Source organism: Leptinotarsa decemlineata, unplaced genomic scaffold (genome assembly GCF_025532065.1).
Source record: "Leptinotarsa decemlineata unplaced genomic scaffold, Ldec_3_MD MMD2_P_RNA_scaffold_5, whole genome shotgun sequence".
NCBI classification, from domain to species: domain Eukaryota; kingdom Metazoa; phylum Arthropoda; class Insecta; order Coleoptera; family Chrysomelidae; genus Leptinotarsa; species Leptinotarsa decemlineata.
Window position 1 is genome coordinate 12,012,771 of NW_027412532.1, and position 17,769 is coordinate 12,030,539.

The following is a 17,769-nucleotide window of genomic DNA, read 5'->3' on the forward strand; positions in this document are numbered from 1 at the left end:
TGGGAGCCACAATTGATTCATGCGAATTGGACCTAGATAATGCCAAAATATAAATTTCAAGGCCCTCAAAAAATTTAAGTAACCAAAATCGTAACGATCTTCGAACTTTAAACTTTTAGCTGCAGTTTCCGTAAGAAGACAGTAGGTAGATGAGACTTTATTGATCGATAGTGGCGGGGTGGTATAAATTTAAGCTGACCTTTCTACTGTGCTGGCTGTAGACTTCTCTTAGAAGTATCTCCACTGCATCCAAACCATTTGTTGGGAAACTGACGTCTTCAGATGGTTGAGTGACCAGACCTTTGATACCGTGAGGAGTCGTGTATCCACCAAATATAATATTGAAACTCTGAGTACTATGAAGCACTCGGCATCATTTTCAATGTCTCCCTGGTATATGTTCCAAAGAGAGAATTCAATTTTATATTTCTCCAAATGGATAAAGCTTACTTCGAAGCTTACATAATGACAGGTTTGAACAGCGTACTTGAACCACTCAATATGTGGAGTAAAGGTGAAGTCCATGATCCATCGTGAAACCCAGTGTCGACCTTCCACTCCCGAGTTCGAGTTCGATCACTACATTATGTTTCTATCTGTATCTGTAGAGTGGTACATCCTTCCGAGGAGTTGTCCTTCTAGGTCATCGTCCAACCTGTCCTTTCCAGGAAGGTAAAAAGGTCACCTATGGACTAACAAGCGAGATATGTAAGAATAAAAGTTAACATGAAATAGAAGATGAATTTGGACTAGAGGCTAAAGTGAACATATCCAGGTATCCGTTGTTCTGACTTCTCAAATAAAATTCTATATCGAAATCCAGACTTTCGCAAGTGGATATCTGTCACTAACGTGCCTTGAACAGAACATCGAAGTTGCATCTAGATCTGGGCTATAAATCTCTTTGATGTCTTTATACAGCGCAATGTACTATGGCCGACTTGTAATCAGTACCGTTGACGATTGATTCTTCACTGGATGTCTGTTTACAGGACATGGCTTCTGACAAGACGCCAGAACGACTGCAAATAAATATTTGTGTGAAGCTTTGAAATTTTGAACCTTCTTTCATTTAATTCATGGGAATATTAAAAGAACTATAAATAACAAAGTTATGGTTGGGCCACGTGTTGTCATTGTGAGATAAATACAGATTCACATGTTACTTTTGTTTATTCGTACGAAAGAGTATATATTTTACCCAAATTCATTTTTTTGAGAAAGGCACGGTTTTTCTGTCGACCTTTTTTTGGTTTGTTTACCTTCCACAATCTAAAAAGTGTAAAAAAATTGTCATGAAATGAATACAGGTGTAGAATGGGCAAACTTTTCAGTTGACACCGATAAATTTAAACTCAAAAGTATTTTTCTCAAAGAAAATGTTCTATCCATTTATCGTATTCATTTATTTTTCCTTAAATAAAAGTAGCAGATGTAATCTGCTACTAATAAAGAGTAAAGAGCTTATACACCTACAGATCCTCATGTTTCGGAAGCTAAAATCTGCCTCCGTATTCAGAATTGGAAAAATTCTAATGAATCTTAGAGTTTTTTCTTCGGTTCGTTTTATTTTCTCAACGTCCTCGATTGATATCATAGGAGTTTTTTAAAACTCCTGTATTTCGAAAAAAACCTTTGATCGATGTCCCCGATAGATGTCAGTGATAAAATCATAATTCAAAAACGATTTCTGGTCTTGTTAGTAAAGAAATATTTTAGGGTCATACGGAATATTATTGAATAATTTTAATACTGACATATAAAAATTGATTCTACTAGGGAGTAAAGAACAATTTTTAAAAAACGCGTGAAACAAGAAGGAACAATGCAAAATTTGATACGTTGTATAGTGACAATCTACACATCTGAAGTAATAGAAGCCTCAAAACGTATCAAACCAGTGTTGCCAATGATGAATTTTCAGATTACCTACAAATGTGTTTGAAATTACCAGATTTTGCAAGGACCAAACATTACAAAGAAGTCTGCGTTTTTAGATGAATATGTATGTTAAAAGCAAGAAATGTGATGCTTTAAAACTCAATCTCCTCGTCGATTGATACGGAATTTTCGATACCTATGCATTTACTTCTCAAGGCTCAATTTGGGAGGCCGCAAAGAAGTGAATAAATAGTAAAATAGTTAAAGTTGCCTAATGATACATGCAACAGCGAATTTTAGACACTTCCAGAACAAGTGCACAATTACGAGTAGTGTATTTATATCCTTCAAACGATGAAGTGATGAAAAAAACACTGAATAGGTACTACTTCTCTACTGCCAAACTAATTCGGTATAAAATGATGCTATTAACGATGATATTGGCGCCCATTGTCACTGGGTTTCAGATTTAATTGTTGGCAATCATGATTTCTGTCATAACTCTCGATGTCATTACACAAAACCATTCCAGGATGTTTAGCCATGAGTTCGATTACCCGTCATTGGCAGCACTGCGTCTAACCAAACAAGACTTGACAGATGACAAGTTGGCCAAGTTTCATCCATGGTGGCAACATAAAAAACATACAAAAGTGAAAGAAGCGCAGCTGGAAACTTCCAACTTTCTTTATTTTCTATTCTGTACTCTTTCTGTAAAATAGATAGTTCATAACCAAAGCTGAAAGGCAGGTAAGAATTTTAAAACATCTGTTCTACTATAATGTCATAAAAATGAAAATCGACAGAGGAAACCTAATAAATCTGTTTTTCCCTCAATCACCTGTCGTCCTCCTACGAACGACAACTCTCAGAAGTCGAAACTTGTGCGAGCTAAGGATTAACGAAGTCTTTTAACGAGTGATTTCTAACATGGGTTGGACGATAGGAAGTGAAAATCGATCGTCCGGCCTTCCGTTTCGAACCATTGGTTCCCACAGCGGTTGATTGAGCGAGTGGAGCAAACCACCCACGTCAACCCACCAGGCTACCGTCTCACATCCCATAAATACATCCATATACTATAGAAATAGTATAAAAAACAGTCTGAAATTATTCTTAGGAAATATTCAAAAGACACGTAGCTGCAAAGGTAAATGTTTTTTGTTCATAACTCGAGCAGACATTTACAACACCATATCTGTTCATCTGATATTGCACATGTGCTCAAGAAGGATAAGTCTGTCTGGTCAACAATGGGGAATGTTCCTCCTGACGAAATCAAGTAGTTTTCATAAAAAAGCTCTAAAACAACGCATTTTAAACTTATCATTTCAACCTTTTTCTTTAAAAAATTATTTAAATACTTAAAAAAGAGGAATTGAATAATGCATTCAACATTTAAAGGTACTCGTTTCTATTTCACCATTTGGCAACATCGGTTATAGCTAATAAAGGACAATGAATCTGTTACCTGTATGTGACAAACAAAGATGACATATTTCAGAGGCGTGCTGTTCTGTTTACTTATGTTCCGAGTTCCAAGACATTATGTGACATATGACATTTTGTGCACTTCCTCTATATAAATAAATAACAAAACAACTGTTGTTTATGTGGCTTGTGGAGGTGGTATTGAACTATAATTTATATTTTGCCTTAATTGTTGATTGATAAAGGTAATTTTCGTTTTTTTAAAGTAGAATATCTAAGTACGTATAAATTATTTCAACTTGATATAGGGGCTGTTGCCAATATGTGAATTAGAAACAAATCCCTTTAAAAATTAAAACCCAACATTTGAAACATCAATTTGAATACTTTTCGAAGTGAATTTGAAAAACTCATGAATTAAACTCAACTTTATTTTCTTCAAACTTGCATTTGCTGGAATAACCCAAATTGAGAACATTCCCCATTGACAATACCTACCTACTAGAGGGATGATGGAATTTTCATTTTATAGACCTTCCGCACTCGCAACATATTATTTTATGCCCATTTGTAATAAGGAAGCAGGTGATGTATCAACCATTCTAGAGGTTTATTTAAATTTTGTACTTATCTCGCCTAATATAAAAATTAATTAAATACGAGTTTTAAAGTTTCTAGGAACAAGAAATTAGTTATTACCCCGTATATATAGTCTACTCTAATGACCTAAGTACCTAGAACTTGGGACATACTCATATTTATTCAGTTGTGGTTCACAGCCTTGTCTGGAAACAATAAATTTGTTCCTATCGACCAGACTGTATTTACGAATCAGCACGTTTCTTATCTGGTCGTCAAAATAGTGATAATTTCATACTTGATTTTGTGTTTGTTGACAGTGGACTAGTTGAACTTTTGATTCGGTAAATAAAACAAAAGTTCACCGTTTTTATGGTGGATAAACTTTAGACCTTAGAATTTCGATCCGCCTGGGAAAGATGATGGAAATTTTAGATGCGGTAACCCTTCACATGGAGGCAATGTGTGAATCTATAGTATGTATTCAATGTTAAGGTTGTGGATGATATTATTTTGTTTTACAACTAATACATAATGCAATATAACATTTGGTAATCCTGAAGATATCATAATATCAAATCAAAAGCTGCTTTCATTTATTAAAATTTGATACCTACCATTCTTAGATATCTGTTCAGAATCTGAATTTGTATAAAAAACTTGAGATTTCAATATTTTTAATAAATATTCTTTGTGAAGAAAAGAGAATTGAAACTTTCTATGTTTTTTACCACTTTTATTTGTAACTAACTAACTGCAGTGTCGTCCTATATAAAGACATTTTCAAACCTATATATTAAACTAAAGACGGTATGGTGAACATGAAAGGTCCTTCAGAATAGGTAAAAATGATTCGACGTTTTCAAACCATTCCTTGGCATGTAACCACAAGTTCCCGAATCTAAACGTTACGGAAATTTGGCACTATGCAAGGAGGGGTTGCAAACTCAATTATTTGGAATCCTTGGAAATTCAATAAGCATAAACATTGCTTGTGCAACCTTTTGAATGATCAAATCGATCTAGTTTACTCACAGGTTTTCATATTAGCGTATCCAAATTGTTACAAGTAAACAAAATGCAGGTATTCGATTGAGCTAAGTACCTCTATTATTACCTACAGTGGTGTTATCTCACGATAATCTGTTTCTTGAATACAAAAAAGTAAATTATTTGTTTTTCAAATATCAGTTTCAAATGAAACAAAACTATGTAGAGGACATTGTGGAACATCAAAATAAGCTCTAACCTCAAAAAATAATTGAAAGAAAAAAATACCTGAGTTAGGGACAATAATACCGAAATATGAAAACAAATTATCAAAAGAAAAAGGGTTTTCAAACCATGAAAAATAAAGAAATGAATTCGGTGGTAGAATGAACAAAAACTTCAGAGAACAATAGTAAAAACAACTAATAATGAAGAAGAAGACGACCAAACAGTGGAAAGTAAAAGATGATCCTTTGAAGAAGTACATCACGCAGAAAAAGAAATAGAAACAGAAAAGAATATCGTGCTCTAACGGATATAATAAACCAAATCTTCAAAATGGAAGACGTTGCATATTCGCCTGATGGTTTTCCTTCAGCTTTCTGCGCGGCATTAGCTGGGTAAAGGTTAACGAGGTGTTACCTTTTAAAGTGCTTCTCCTAGTACCTGAGCTGTAGACGAAACGTCAGGTATTAAATTTGCGGACTACAGTCGAAAATTCGAAAAAATAGCTCTGCCACACTGATGATAGTGACATGAAATTCTAATGAATATCAAAGACATGGCAGGAAGACAGAAAATTTAAAGAAACATTCAGGAATCGTTTATGAATTATCTATAAACAATAAAATAGCAGAAGAAACTAAAAGGGATGTGTATGTCGAATACCAGATGAAGCTCCCGGAGAAAGATATTGGAAACCATGGAAGAGAGAATGAAGGATGAATCTCAGAAAATAAAAGTGAACAATTTTTAGAGTCAAACGAGGGAAACCTTTTGGATGTAACTATGCCAAAGCTAATTTCCGGATTCGTTAGCCCTGGTCCGAAAATTTTTATGTCTGACATTTCTAGAGTTTCTGGATTACTTACTTCGATTTTTTAGTAATAATCAGATGTTTGTTATCTTCGATTTCGGATACAAATTGTACCATTCCAAAAACCTCTATAACTCAATCATAAAAGGAAATAAAGCGTTTAGGAACAGTCAATTGAAAAGATTTTTCTTATAACGAATGAAGAAACATCCAAACGATTCATTATTTTTTCAAATGCAAAATACTCAGATCAATTTCAATTTTCAGAGTTGACTTACCAGAATTATGAAACTATTGAATTCTAATCGTATTTTTATTACCCTAAACAAAAAATCAAAGTACGGTTATGCGGATATAATCTTTGTTTTCTTTGAAAAATGATTTCATTATTTATAATACCTACCTGTGAGGCAACATAACTACATACGGATAATTTCACTAACAATATTAAATGCACCTTTATTTTGCAACGCTTAATATTTCATATCCTTTCTTAATCAGTACGTTTTCGTTCTTGCACGCAGGATGATGCATCGAGGCTCAAGGCGGAAAAAATCAGAATGGCCATGGAGAAGATCAAAGAAGCCAACATACAGAAACTGTTTTTGAAAGTTTTTACTACTGACGGTTCGGCGAAATCGCTTTTGGTGGACGAAAAAATGATTTGTTCGTACGTGACTAGGCTTTTGGCGGACAAAAATCACGTACCGATGGAACCGAAGTGGGCTCTTGTGGAACATTTGCCTGACTTGTACATGGGTGAGTGATTATTTTTGTATGTTTTCTGTATATTCAAAGTTTGTTTATTATTTCTTGTAATGTATTTTTAGTGTTTGAATATTTTCTGAGCCGAACTCTAAAAACCTGATTCGGCCCCAGCGGGGCAGGCACAAAGTATGTGCTCTGCTGTTTCATCATTTTCCAGAGGCGACAGTCCGATTCTCTGCATATGATGATTCTAATGACAGTGACCTGTAGGAAGGCCTGTTAGACATCGTAGTTCATCCCTACTGTAGTCCAAAAACTGTTTGGTATCAAGCTTCGAAGGGTGGATAAACGCCTTGGAGTGAGCCAATCTTGAAAGATTCTGCCAGAAGTCCATAAATCTTCTTGCTATCCAGGTGTTCAATCTTTGTTTGGCAAAGCCTAAAGCGATGCCAATGACAGGTTCTGGTCCGATGAAGCGGCTTAAAGCACCCTCCTTTGCAAGGGAGTCAGCAGACTCATTGCCTTTCAGGCCAGTATGGCCAGGAATCCAGACCATCGAGGAGAGTCGTTTTTGGCAATTTGCTACCAATTTAGACGTTGCTCGGTAGGAGCCAAGAACTTCCAACACCGCACCGCTTGACAGTCCGAGAATATTTTCATTGACTTGTATGAAGTTGGATTCTTCCAATCTCTCCGCACACAATTCAATAGCGTAAATTTCCTTGAAATACAGTTGCATAGGTTCCTAGGCAGGTTGAAATCTCTATCCTGGGTCTGCGACTGAAAACACCTGCACCAGATCCATCTGTGAACCAACATCTATCTGCTCTCAATATTTCCGTCTTCCGTAGGATCCAGTCTTCTCTAATTGGAAACAGTACTTTATAAGGCAGTTCGTAGTTGACAGTTGAAGGCATAAAGTCAGAGGTCATTTCCAGAATGTTATGACTTCCAGTGTTAACCAACAGTCTGTTGCACTCTGCATTAAATTGATTTGTGCAATTGGCAATGTGTACAAGTCTATATGCAGTCTATCTAGCCTCTCTCTCCAGAAAAATTTGGAGAGGAGGTAGATCTACCACGTACTTACCCAGTGTTACTATTTATCACCCAGTTTTATTATTTATAATTTTATTTTCAAATACACAGTATGAGATAGTCTGGAGAGGAAAACGATGGTATATAATTCATCCATGAATATGCTAGTCACAATTTCACAGCCTTGATAGCATTCAAAGTAATCATAGTGACACGAAATTACAATATAATGATAATAATAATTTATTCTCCTCCCCTTTTACCTTTTAATATTTATTTCCATGATCTGTCTCATATAATGTAGGAAAAAATACAAGATTGCACCTACCAATCAAATAGTTTTTTATGCAGCTGCAAATTGGAATAAACTGAAAAGTATGTTGTTAGATGATTTTGAAATGAACATTATAAACATCTTGATATACAACTGAAATGGGAATATTTCAGAAATAAAACATTTGAAATACCTTTTATTTGTACCTTCAATCTCAGCTCAGTTATGCCAATAAAAATACTAGTCATATACTTTTGTAAAATGCACTTTTTCGATTGTCCAAATTATTTAAACCACAGTCAGTTTCATTTTCTTTTTATTAAAAACTAACGACTTCTAATCCTTTCACAGAACGTTTCTATGAAGATCACGAGCTACTCGTGGACAATCTCCTTCTTTGGACTCGGGAATCCAAGAACAAGATATATTTTGTGGAAAGAGAAGACAAAATCAGATTGTTTCTCACTCCAGAAAAGTTTTTACCATCCATCAATGATAAAAATCAAGACTTCGACGAACATGCCAGAAACATGCTTCTAGAGGAATATTTTTCTTCCACCAACCCACCCGAACTAGAAGGACCTCTCTACCTCAAAGCAGACTCGAAGAAGGGTTGGAAAAAATACCACTTCGTCCTCAGAGCTTCCGGTCTGTACTATTTCCCGAAGGACAAAGTGAAATCTGCCAAGGACTTGGTTTGTTTAGCCACTTTTGACAATAACCACATATATTATGGCTTGGGGTGGAAGAAAAAGTACAAAGCCCCAACAGACTTCTGTTTCGCGATCAAGCATCCTAGATTACAGGAACCCAAATCGACGAAATTCATCAAGTATTTGTGCGCCGAAGACCAAAAGACTCTGGAGAAATGGCTAGTCGGAATGAGAATCGCCAAGTTTGGAAAACAGCTGATGGACAATTACCGGAGTTTGATTGACGAGCTGGAGCGGGAGGATTTGGATATTTTAGCACATGCCAGGAGTTGTTCTGTCAGTTCGATTGCTGTACAGTCTTTTCCGTCCAATGTTACAACTCCGACGCAAGGGTACGTATCCTTTTTATTACTTTACTGTTTGGGAAAAACCAGATATTTCTAGTTTTCTAATTGGTTATATATACACAAACAAACTACAAACCCAGATTGCTAAAATGAAACATAAAAATATAAATATAGGAACCATCTGTAGAAGGTTTCACTTGGGTTCAGGAAATCAACTATAAAAGGTTTTACTTAGGAACCATATATTTTCTTTCTGAATGAATATCACTAGTATGAGAAATTTGAGCGGTTATAATTTTGTATAAATTCAAAGTGTTTCTGTTTTGACAGTTATTTGCTCGTCATTGTATTTCATAATTTTTTATTTAGAAAGATTGTAAATATAATGAAGTTCGCCTCTTTGATTCACTTTTTGCCTTGCTATATAATAATATGCCACCATTACCAGATATTTTTTCTAAACCTCTCCAGTCACATTTCAGAACCAATACATTTTTCATATTTCGAAAGAAAGGCAAAAATGTAAAATATGGTAAATATTTTTCGGTTCATTTTTTTTTTGTTAAATCATATTTGTTGACCTGAGCTTTCCATCTGTGTGAATTGTAATCTTTGATAGTCTTATCAGCCCCGAAACATTTTCAATTTGGACTGAAGATGATTTTGAACATGAATTGATAAAGAATATTTGTTCAGAAATTGGCAGATACTTTGTTTCAATATTTCACATCTCTTAGGATAGCATGTATCTTTACTCACGAGTACTTTCAATCTCAATTTTCAATTTTTCAGATATCAGAGCAGTGAAGGTGGTTATGGAACCCAGAGCGAAACTTATTCCACTTCTACTGATATGAGTTCAGGTCGCCATAGTAGAGCGAGCAGTTCAAGTTCTAGTGGATGTATGTCAGATGGAGCCCCTTCCAGCTGTGAAAATGCTTTTGATTCAGAATTTCCAATGGGTGAGTAATCCCAAGTTTTTGAAACATTTATGACTACGACAATATCTTTCTTGATCTGAATTCATTGGCAATGAACAATTTTCAAAGCCGCAACCAGGAATTTATTCCCGGGGAGGTAATAAGTACAAAGTGTTTGAAAATAAAATGCTGTGAAACATTACTCACCTCTATAAAAAAATCAGTTTGCGGAAAACTATCTCCACTAAAATAACTTTTTGTGATTATATCAGTGGATAGTTGAAGTCTTTTCTAAATGAGTGAGAGGGTTTGATAATACACCGCTTATTTATTTGATAAGTATTCAATGTTCTCTAAAATTTTCAGACACATAACAAAAAAGCCATACTAATGAAAATATATTTGTTCTGGCTGCGAATAGGTCAATTACTTCTTCCACAGAAACATCAATATGTCTATGAATAACTTCCGAAGGCAGAAAACTCAGTCTTGTTTTCTCCAGTTGAGTTTCTCGAATAAGTTTTCAATCTTTAAAGCTATTGTATAGCTTTGTATATAATTTTCCTTTCCATACTTCCATTTGATTATCCATCATTTATCTTCGAGTCGAGTGTGTCCAAGTTCAGAATTTTTTGTACAAAGCGAAAGTATCAACATTGTATTCATTCTCCACTGAGGGAACCAATCTGCCAATATTTGACAAAATTAACCTATGGTCTCTGAATTTCACAATGCAAAATGATCTGTAAAATCACCTAGAAATTGTGTTGCATGTGCAAATATGTCTCTGGATTTCTTCCGTTTTGTTATTTAAAGGTTTCTGCAGACTTTTTACAAAACATAATAATTTTCGACAGTGGTCAAAATCAAATCAACATGGTCTAAAGCTGATAATAGATCACAAAAAAGAAATTGAAAGATTCTACATAAATGTACAGTGTGTGAAAATGAAATCAGTATTATAAACTTATAAAAAATTGGGTGGAAGTGATTGACTGTGAGAAAGATTTTGCTCTCCAGAAGTATCTGAATTTGGATCATTAATTGTTCCACAGTTTATTTATAAATCTAGTTGAATCTCAATACGCCATCATGATTTTCCACTCTTCTTGTATCACACACGGAGACTAAAGTTTTCCATGTTGCTTCAGGATAATTTGATTCACTATTGTCTTTGAAAGTCTCAATCTTTTTGGTACGACTCTTGAGAAAATTTCCCCTTGAGTTGTAGAAAATTGCGTGAATGTCCTTTAGCTGAATTCTATAAATGGGAGCTGCAGCGTCTTCACGACCATCTTGGAAACGCTTATATCACTCGTGAACTTTTGTTTGTTTTCCTCATAGCGGACTCACCATAGGCTTTTGTTTACATTTCACATACTCAAGTTATTTTTTATGCAAAATTTGATATACATTGATGTTTTGTTAAGTCTTCCGTTTTTGGTAGCCTTAGTGGCCGCCACAATGAACAATGGTTACAGCTGAAAATTTTATCATACTTCAGGGGCATGTATACCAACACAATCAAAAAATTCTGATGGTTAAACTCTCCAAACCCGTGAAATTCAAAAATACCTCGTGATTGACTCAGATCACGACAATAAAAATGGAATACTAAAATGAAGTCTCTCTATAAACATTTTTGAACGTCACTACAAAATGTTCTTCAGTAGTTGAATTATGTCGAAAAGTTCGCCTGAATCTGGAATAATACTGTTATGTTGAACTAAATTTTATTTCTTCATCAGGAACGATCAAACGGAAACCCTCCATGAAACCCAGTCTTCCCTTAACCAACATCACTAGACAACTGAAAGAAGTAGGCGAAACCCGTGACGAAGTAGATGGCGTGGCTCTTCCCTCCAGCCCCGCTCTCTATACCAACTCGGGCACACTAACGAGATCGCACAACAGAAGAAAATCTGGACTTTCTCCAGACGACTCTTCCAATACTGGTACACTGAAAAGGCAACATTCCTACAAGTCGAGAGGGTCCATGGAATCGATGGGAGGAAGAAGTGGCAGTTCTACTCCATTGTGCGGAACTCCCATCAGGGATCGAGGGTCTCCTTTCGGAGAAAGACCCTTCGTGGAGTCTCCGACTGGTGGGTCTCTTAGGGGATCCTCTTCGCCTACAAATAATATGGACCTTCCATCTTGCATGGTGAGTGAAGATTATAAGTAGTGAAAAATTCTGTATTCATTTAACAGTCAATGGAAAGACACTGCCTTTGACAAATTTGAAGACAAGATTGTTGAACATAACTTGCATAGCAATTTCATTTTGATTCAATCTTGATTCAGTCAAGTGGCACTATTACTTCTAGATATTTTTAATTGAAAATCTGCCTTGGATATCTTCATGAAAAAATACTTCAGAAATGTATCTTAAAAATTCTATCAGCCTAACATATAAGAATTTTCATGAAAAAAATTTGAAATAATCTTAATTTCGAACATATGAATCACCAAAAAATTTTCATATGTTATCTTTCTGGTTGTTTTTGAAGATATTGAAGGTAAATTTGAAAACCACTGTTCTAAATATATGTCGTTGCTATAGATTATTTCTTCTGTTAACACCACCTTTTTTGACATGGTTCTGCCGATAGTTCTCATACATTTTTTTCTAATTATCCCCTTTTCTGTTTTAAGCACCGGAACTCTAACTTTTTGAAAGCACGAGAAGTTCTAAAAAATCATGTTGGAAAGCATGGTTTCCAGAATTTGTTGAAGCCACCTAACTAACTTTATTTTAACCTCCAACTGCATGTTAGTATTTACTTTATTGTTCCCGTGCTTATTGTGTTTTGATGATTCTAGATTTGGTGATAGTCTTGAAAATAATTATTAACAGAACAATAGTTCATTATTGGGTGTCAAGGAATGTTGAACAGAATGATTTGATGATTGAAACGTATTGCTTTTATTGTTAGGGATAATACATTTTCTTCATATTTATAATACGGTTTCTTTTTTTTTACAGACCGACTCTGTAACATCACTACCACCTCCTCCAGAAACAAATGGGGACGTTATTCTCAACAATTCACCCAACTACACCCTTCCACCCCCTCCTCCAGAAATATACAATTCTAACCTCTCTCTCGATAGTCTTCCTCCACCTCCCAACCCAAGCGATCTCCCTCCTATAACAGGCAGCGAACTGACTGGCAGTCAGTTATCCCTGATGTCTTTACCACCACCACCAGGCGAAGTTGATACTGGTACAATTAGAAGGAGAAAAGGTAGCATAACGCCAGTTAATGTGCTGAGTCCGGAAAGAACTCCTACTCAAGGAATGTCGCCAGACTTGACTCCAACACATTCGAGACTGAATACCCCAGTGTGTAGCCCACCACTGTCGACAGCTGGAAGCGGGTGTAGTACACCAGTACAAGCCAATCCTCCTGCTGGTTTCAGCCCAGCTCATAGGGGTAGCTATAGTCAGAACAGCCCAAGTTACCCAACTCAAGAAATGCCACCTTACGTTAATCCTCCTCAGTATAGGCAGTCCAACACCCTTCCAAGCAACCCAGCTTTCAACAATAACATGGGTTTAAGATCTTCTCTCAGGCAAACTTCTTTACCAAGACAAATTTCTTCGAATAGCATTGCATCTACAAATAGTTCCGGTTCTTCTGGAAACAGTGCTTATACCATGCAAAACTCCCCCAGCTTACAAAGGAAAGTTAACTTCCAGGAACCTCTAAGTCCAAAGAAGTCTGGCAAGAAAATTAGTTTTATTCTTCCACCTCAAGAGTTACCTCCCCTACCTAAGAAGCCTCCTCCCCCAAAACGATCCGAGTCCACGAAGCTTACAAGCCCAAAGAAGCTGGCCGAGCCACCTATGACTTTTCTCAAAGACTTGCAGAGGGTAATGAGGAAAAAGTGGCAGGTAAGAACTTGCTTCTAGTTTTGATACCGATTAATGTGAGTGAGGGTTCTGATTTACCTGATCTTTTTTTTAATGATTTTCCATATATCATGTAATTTAACCTTATTTTGATTTTAGGTTGCAGAAAAGTGTAAACTCGAACCAGAAACGACTCCTCACGAGGTTCTTGGTTTCCGCGATCCTCCACCTCTTCTTCCCGACTACAAAGAACATAACGTCTCGAACTGGGTACAGGAGCACTATGGTCCCAACAATCTCTACGAAAACATCTACAGGGACAGCATAGATGGCTCTGTAGTGGAATATGCCACAAGTCCAGTTCACTCAAGGTCAGGAGACTGCAAATCCACTCCCAAACGACCTCCGCCCCCTCCCCCCAAGCGGAGCGAAACGACGCACTTAAGTACCCCAAAGACTCAGTGATGCTGTGTGTGTTAGTATAGATCATGGAAAATAATCTCAAATTTGGCATATCAGATCAGTGTCGCTTCGTTGTATGTTATAATTGTCCGTGATATTCAAGGTTAGTGTGAAAGATAGTCAGGTTCAGAAGGGCTGTGAAAAGTCTTAAGCAACACGTAACCCTTCATCCAACAAAGTGAATCATTCGTGAAGTACCGAGCTTTGTTACGTATGCAGGACTGCTCACAAGTATCCCAAAGACTCTTAATTGGGAGGGTTATGTAACAAATACTAGGTATTTTTCAGAATAAACTTCAACAAGAAATGTAAAAATTATAATTTTTGGTGAAATGAATGGGTTCATTCCAGTGCATCCAGTTTAATTCGTTAAAATATGTGCGATACCATAATTTTCGAAATTTTGCTAAACAATTGACTTGAGTGTATAATAATTTGATTAAATACCATAATTTTCTAAACTTGGAGAACGGGATTGCATACATTTTCATTGATTGTGGGAAATATTTAATTATTTTCGTCAATGACTAAAAACAATGAAAAAATTAACCTAGGCAGCTTTTACAGAACTTACAGAGATCATGTTTCTCAATGCAAAGAAATGATGAAACAGTTGAAGGATTGCTGGTGTTTACCGAGTTTCACAGCGATTCAAAGCACTAGACCTATTTAACAAGCTACTAGACCTATTTAATCGATTTACCATGATTCATTGTACTAGACCTTTTTTACCAATTGAAATTAACATACATTGGAGAAAATTTTGGACTTTGAAATGATATTTTTTGAGTTTATATTATCGTTTCCTTTTTCACGAAATAACACCAACATATATCCATCTTACACCAAACTGAATTAATAAAAATGCTTGCCATCTTATAATTTTGACAATTTTGCTCCTGAGCAAATACTTTGTTGAATAAAAATCTGAAATAAATCTGAAATAAAATTCCTGAAATTTGGATTATGAAACTTGAGTTTTCTGAGTTTCCTCAATTATTATACACTCGAGTTATTTGCTTAGCAACATTTTGAAATTCATGGATTTGCAGATTTCAACCCAGGACTATAACCCATGATAATGACACAACTGGGCAGATTTTATGCCAAATAAAAATGTTCTGAACTCCAAAGTCTTTCTGAGCCTGCCATTAATATTTTTTAATAACCCTCTATTATATCTGCAGGAAATGAGACTAAGCTAAGCATATAATGATCAAGCAAGCCACCTGCAGTTTGCATCGCAAATATTTTCAATAATCTTACAAGCAATTTTCATTACAATGATGATCACAACTCACAGTATTCAATGATGCTATAACCAAAGCATAATATAAAACTTGTTGCCAATGTATGTAACCATTCCTGAAATTTGAGTTTATTTTTCAAGTTTGTATGTCCTACTATACTGCCAGCAAAAAGTCTGCACTGGGATGTGATTTTAAATTAATTGTGCCATTTATTGAGTGATTTTAAGAACTCCTTACTTAGTTTTAATCTTAGATGTGGAAATTATGAAAAAAATTTCTGTACATAATTAAAATTGGTAGTTAAATTATTTATGGATGAAAAATGTCAAACATTAATGGTGCTTACAATGTTTACTGAGTAGTAGTAACTTGGGATAAAATAATGTTATTTATTTTTATTTTCGGATATAAACGAGTTGATTTAAAATTTTTTTACAGAAATTAATACTAGGTACTGAATGAAACTTTTATTTTATTACTGGTTCCTAACCTAAAATTACAATTATTTTATTACAATTATTTTGTTGCTTGCAACTTTATTTAATTCAGTGAAAACATTATTGAGCAATGTGGGCTAGTTTTTGTTTTATATTTGAAAATTTTTAGGATATAATATTTCAGAATGGTATTTTCTAATTCTCATGTCCTTCAAGGGATGAGGTAGTTTGTAAAACGTTTGTTCAACAGAAGGTGACTGGGAATACTTTTCTTTCATTTGAATGATGATAAAAAATGCACTCTGTTGAATGATATAAATTTGAGTAGTATTGGAAAAAATAGGATCGAAGTAAAAATGAAAACAGGAAGACTGAGAGTTAATTTCAACTTAAATGGAGTAAGCATAAAAACGGAGTAAACAAAAAATTAGTCACAATTAAAAAAAAGAAGTAATTTGTGAAAATCCAGATGGAAAATTGACTTTAATTCATGGTTTATTTCAAACGATAAATTTACTATTTGATATTGACAGAGAGAGTGGTAAACCCTGCTTGTATGCAAAATGCTTAATAGAAACTTTTATCACTCTTTGTCAGTATCGAACAGATTGTAGGTAGTGTAATAAAAGAAATGAAACCACAGTTGAATGATTCATCATCAATTTGCTTTTATTTATCCGAAGTTCTTACCTACTCTGTGAGCTCTAGTTAAAAATTTCAACAGATGTAGCGGAATTTGTGTGTTTTATAAATTTTATAACAAACTTTACCCAAATTAGTTTGAAATATTTATACAATGATTATGAAGTTACAGGGTTGAAAAAGTCAGTTATTTATTTTTCTTTGTTTAAATAATCTTTTTTTCCTTTTGTATTTGATACTTATGTATATAGATAGTTTAAAGTTCCATGCCGTTTTCACGATGCAACGGCGGATTATTTCGTGTAATTATACTGTAATAATTATCCGTTTTTATATAATCTTTATTGATCTCTACAATGCCATTATCGTATATTTTTTGTATGTTTTGTACTAATAATGCTATATTACAAAATGTAGTTTTAGTAGTCCTACATGTAGACAAGTATAGGTATATTTGAATTAAATTTATATGAAGAACAACAATCAGTTTTTGTGTGCAATTTCATTGGTCTACATTACTTGTCTTTTAGCACAAAAAAGAGGTAGAAGGGCGTTGTAGACATTCTAGAGTTTTCTACTTTAATAGTATCTTTATTGTTTTTACTGTTTTTAATGAACACTTTGTATACCATCTACTGTTTATATAATTTATATGCATATGTATGGATATCAAAAAACATGCATACGTATATGTTTATTTGGGTGGGATCAAATGATAAATGACTCAATTTTAAAATTTGTCATCACCCAGATTAAAAATATTTACCAAATATTGTGTTTCATTTCCTAATCCTATTACCTTGCCAAGCTGATTAAAGTTCAGTGTCGAGTGAATACGAAGTATCTTCAAAAATAAGGATTTTAAATTTCATGTGTTTTGAGAGTCCTATTATAATTTTTCACTATGTTAGTAATATGTAAATATGATAGTTTTCAGCTGTTCATTGTTTGCCGGCAGCTGCTAAGGTCAGAATCATAATCAGTTATTCATCAGAAAAGAATACACATTGTGTTGTGAAAACTACAGAATATGTAACTTATCTGACTAGTCAAAAAAGATATTTTCATATAAAATAGATTAATTGAAATTGATAAAATATAGCCAATACAATATTTAGTTTTATACATATAAAAAAGGGGATGGATGAAATGGAATATAAAGTTGGAATATGGTACAATTGCATGGTATCGCTGCCAGAATAAAAAAAAAATAAGAATGTACAATTATAACAGACAATGAATTCACTTGAGGTTTGTACAACTGT

The 17,769-nt window shown here is 34.6% G+C and overlaps 1 protein-coding gene across 1 annotated transcript in view; it reads left to right on the forward strand.

The window, feature by feature from the left end:
* The window catches only part of pico (ras-associated and pleckstrin homology domains-containing protein pico), a 477,116-nt gene extending 459,842 nt beyond the window's left edge, over positions 1-17,274 (forward strand). Inside the window, 6 exon segments of the mRNA XM_074169549.1 lie at positions 6,442-6,676; positions 8,289-8,982; positions 9,730-9,899; positions 11,606-12,021; positions 12,844-13,755; positions 13,873-17,274. Of these exon segments, the coding sequence (XP_074025650.1) occupies positions 6,442-6,676; positions 8,289-8,982; positions 9,730-9,899; positions 11,606-12,021; positions 12,844-13,755; positions 13,873-14,178 (2,733 nt within the window). The 3' untranslated portion in view covers positions 14,179-17,274.
* Positions 17,275-17,769: the final 495 nt, after the last annotated feature.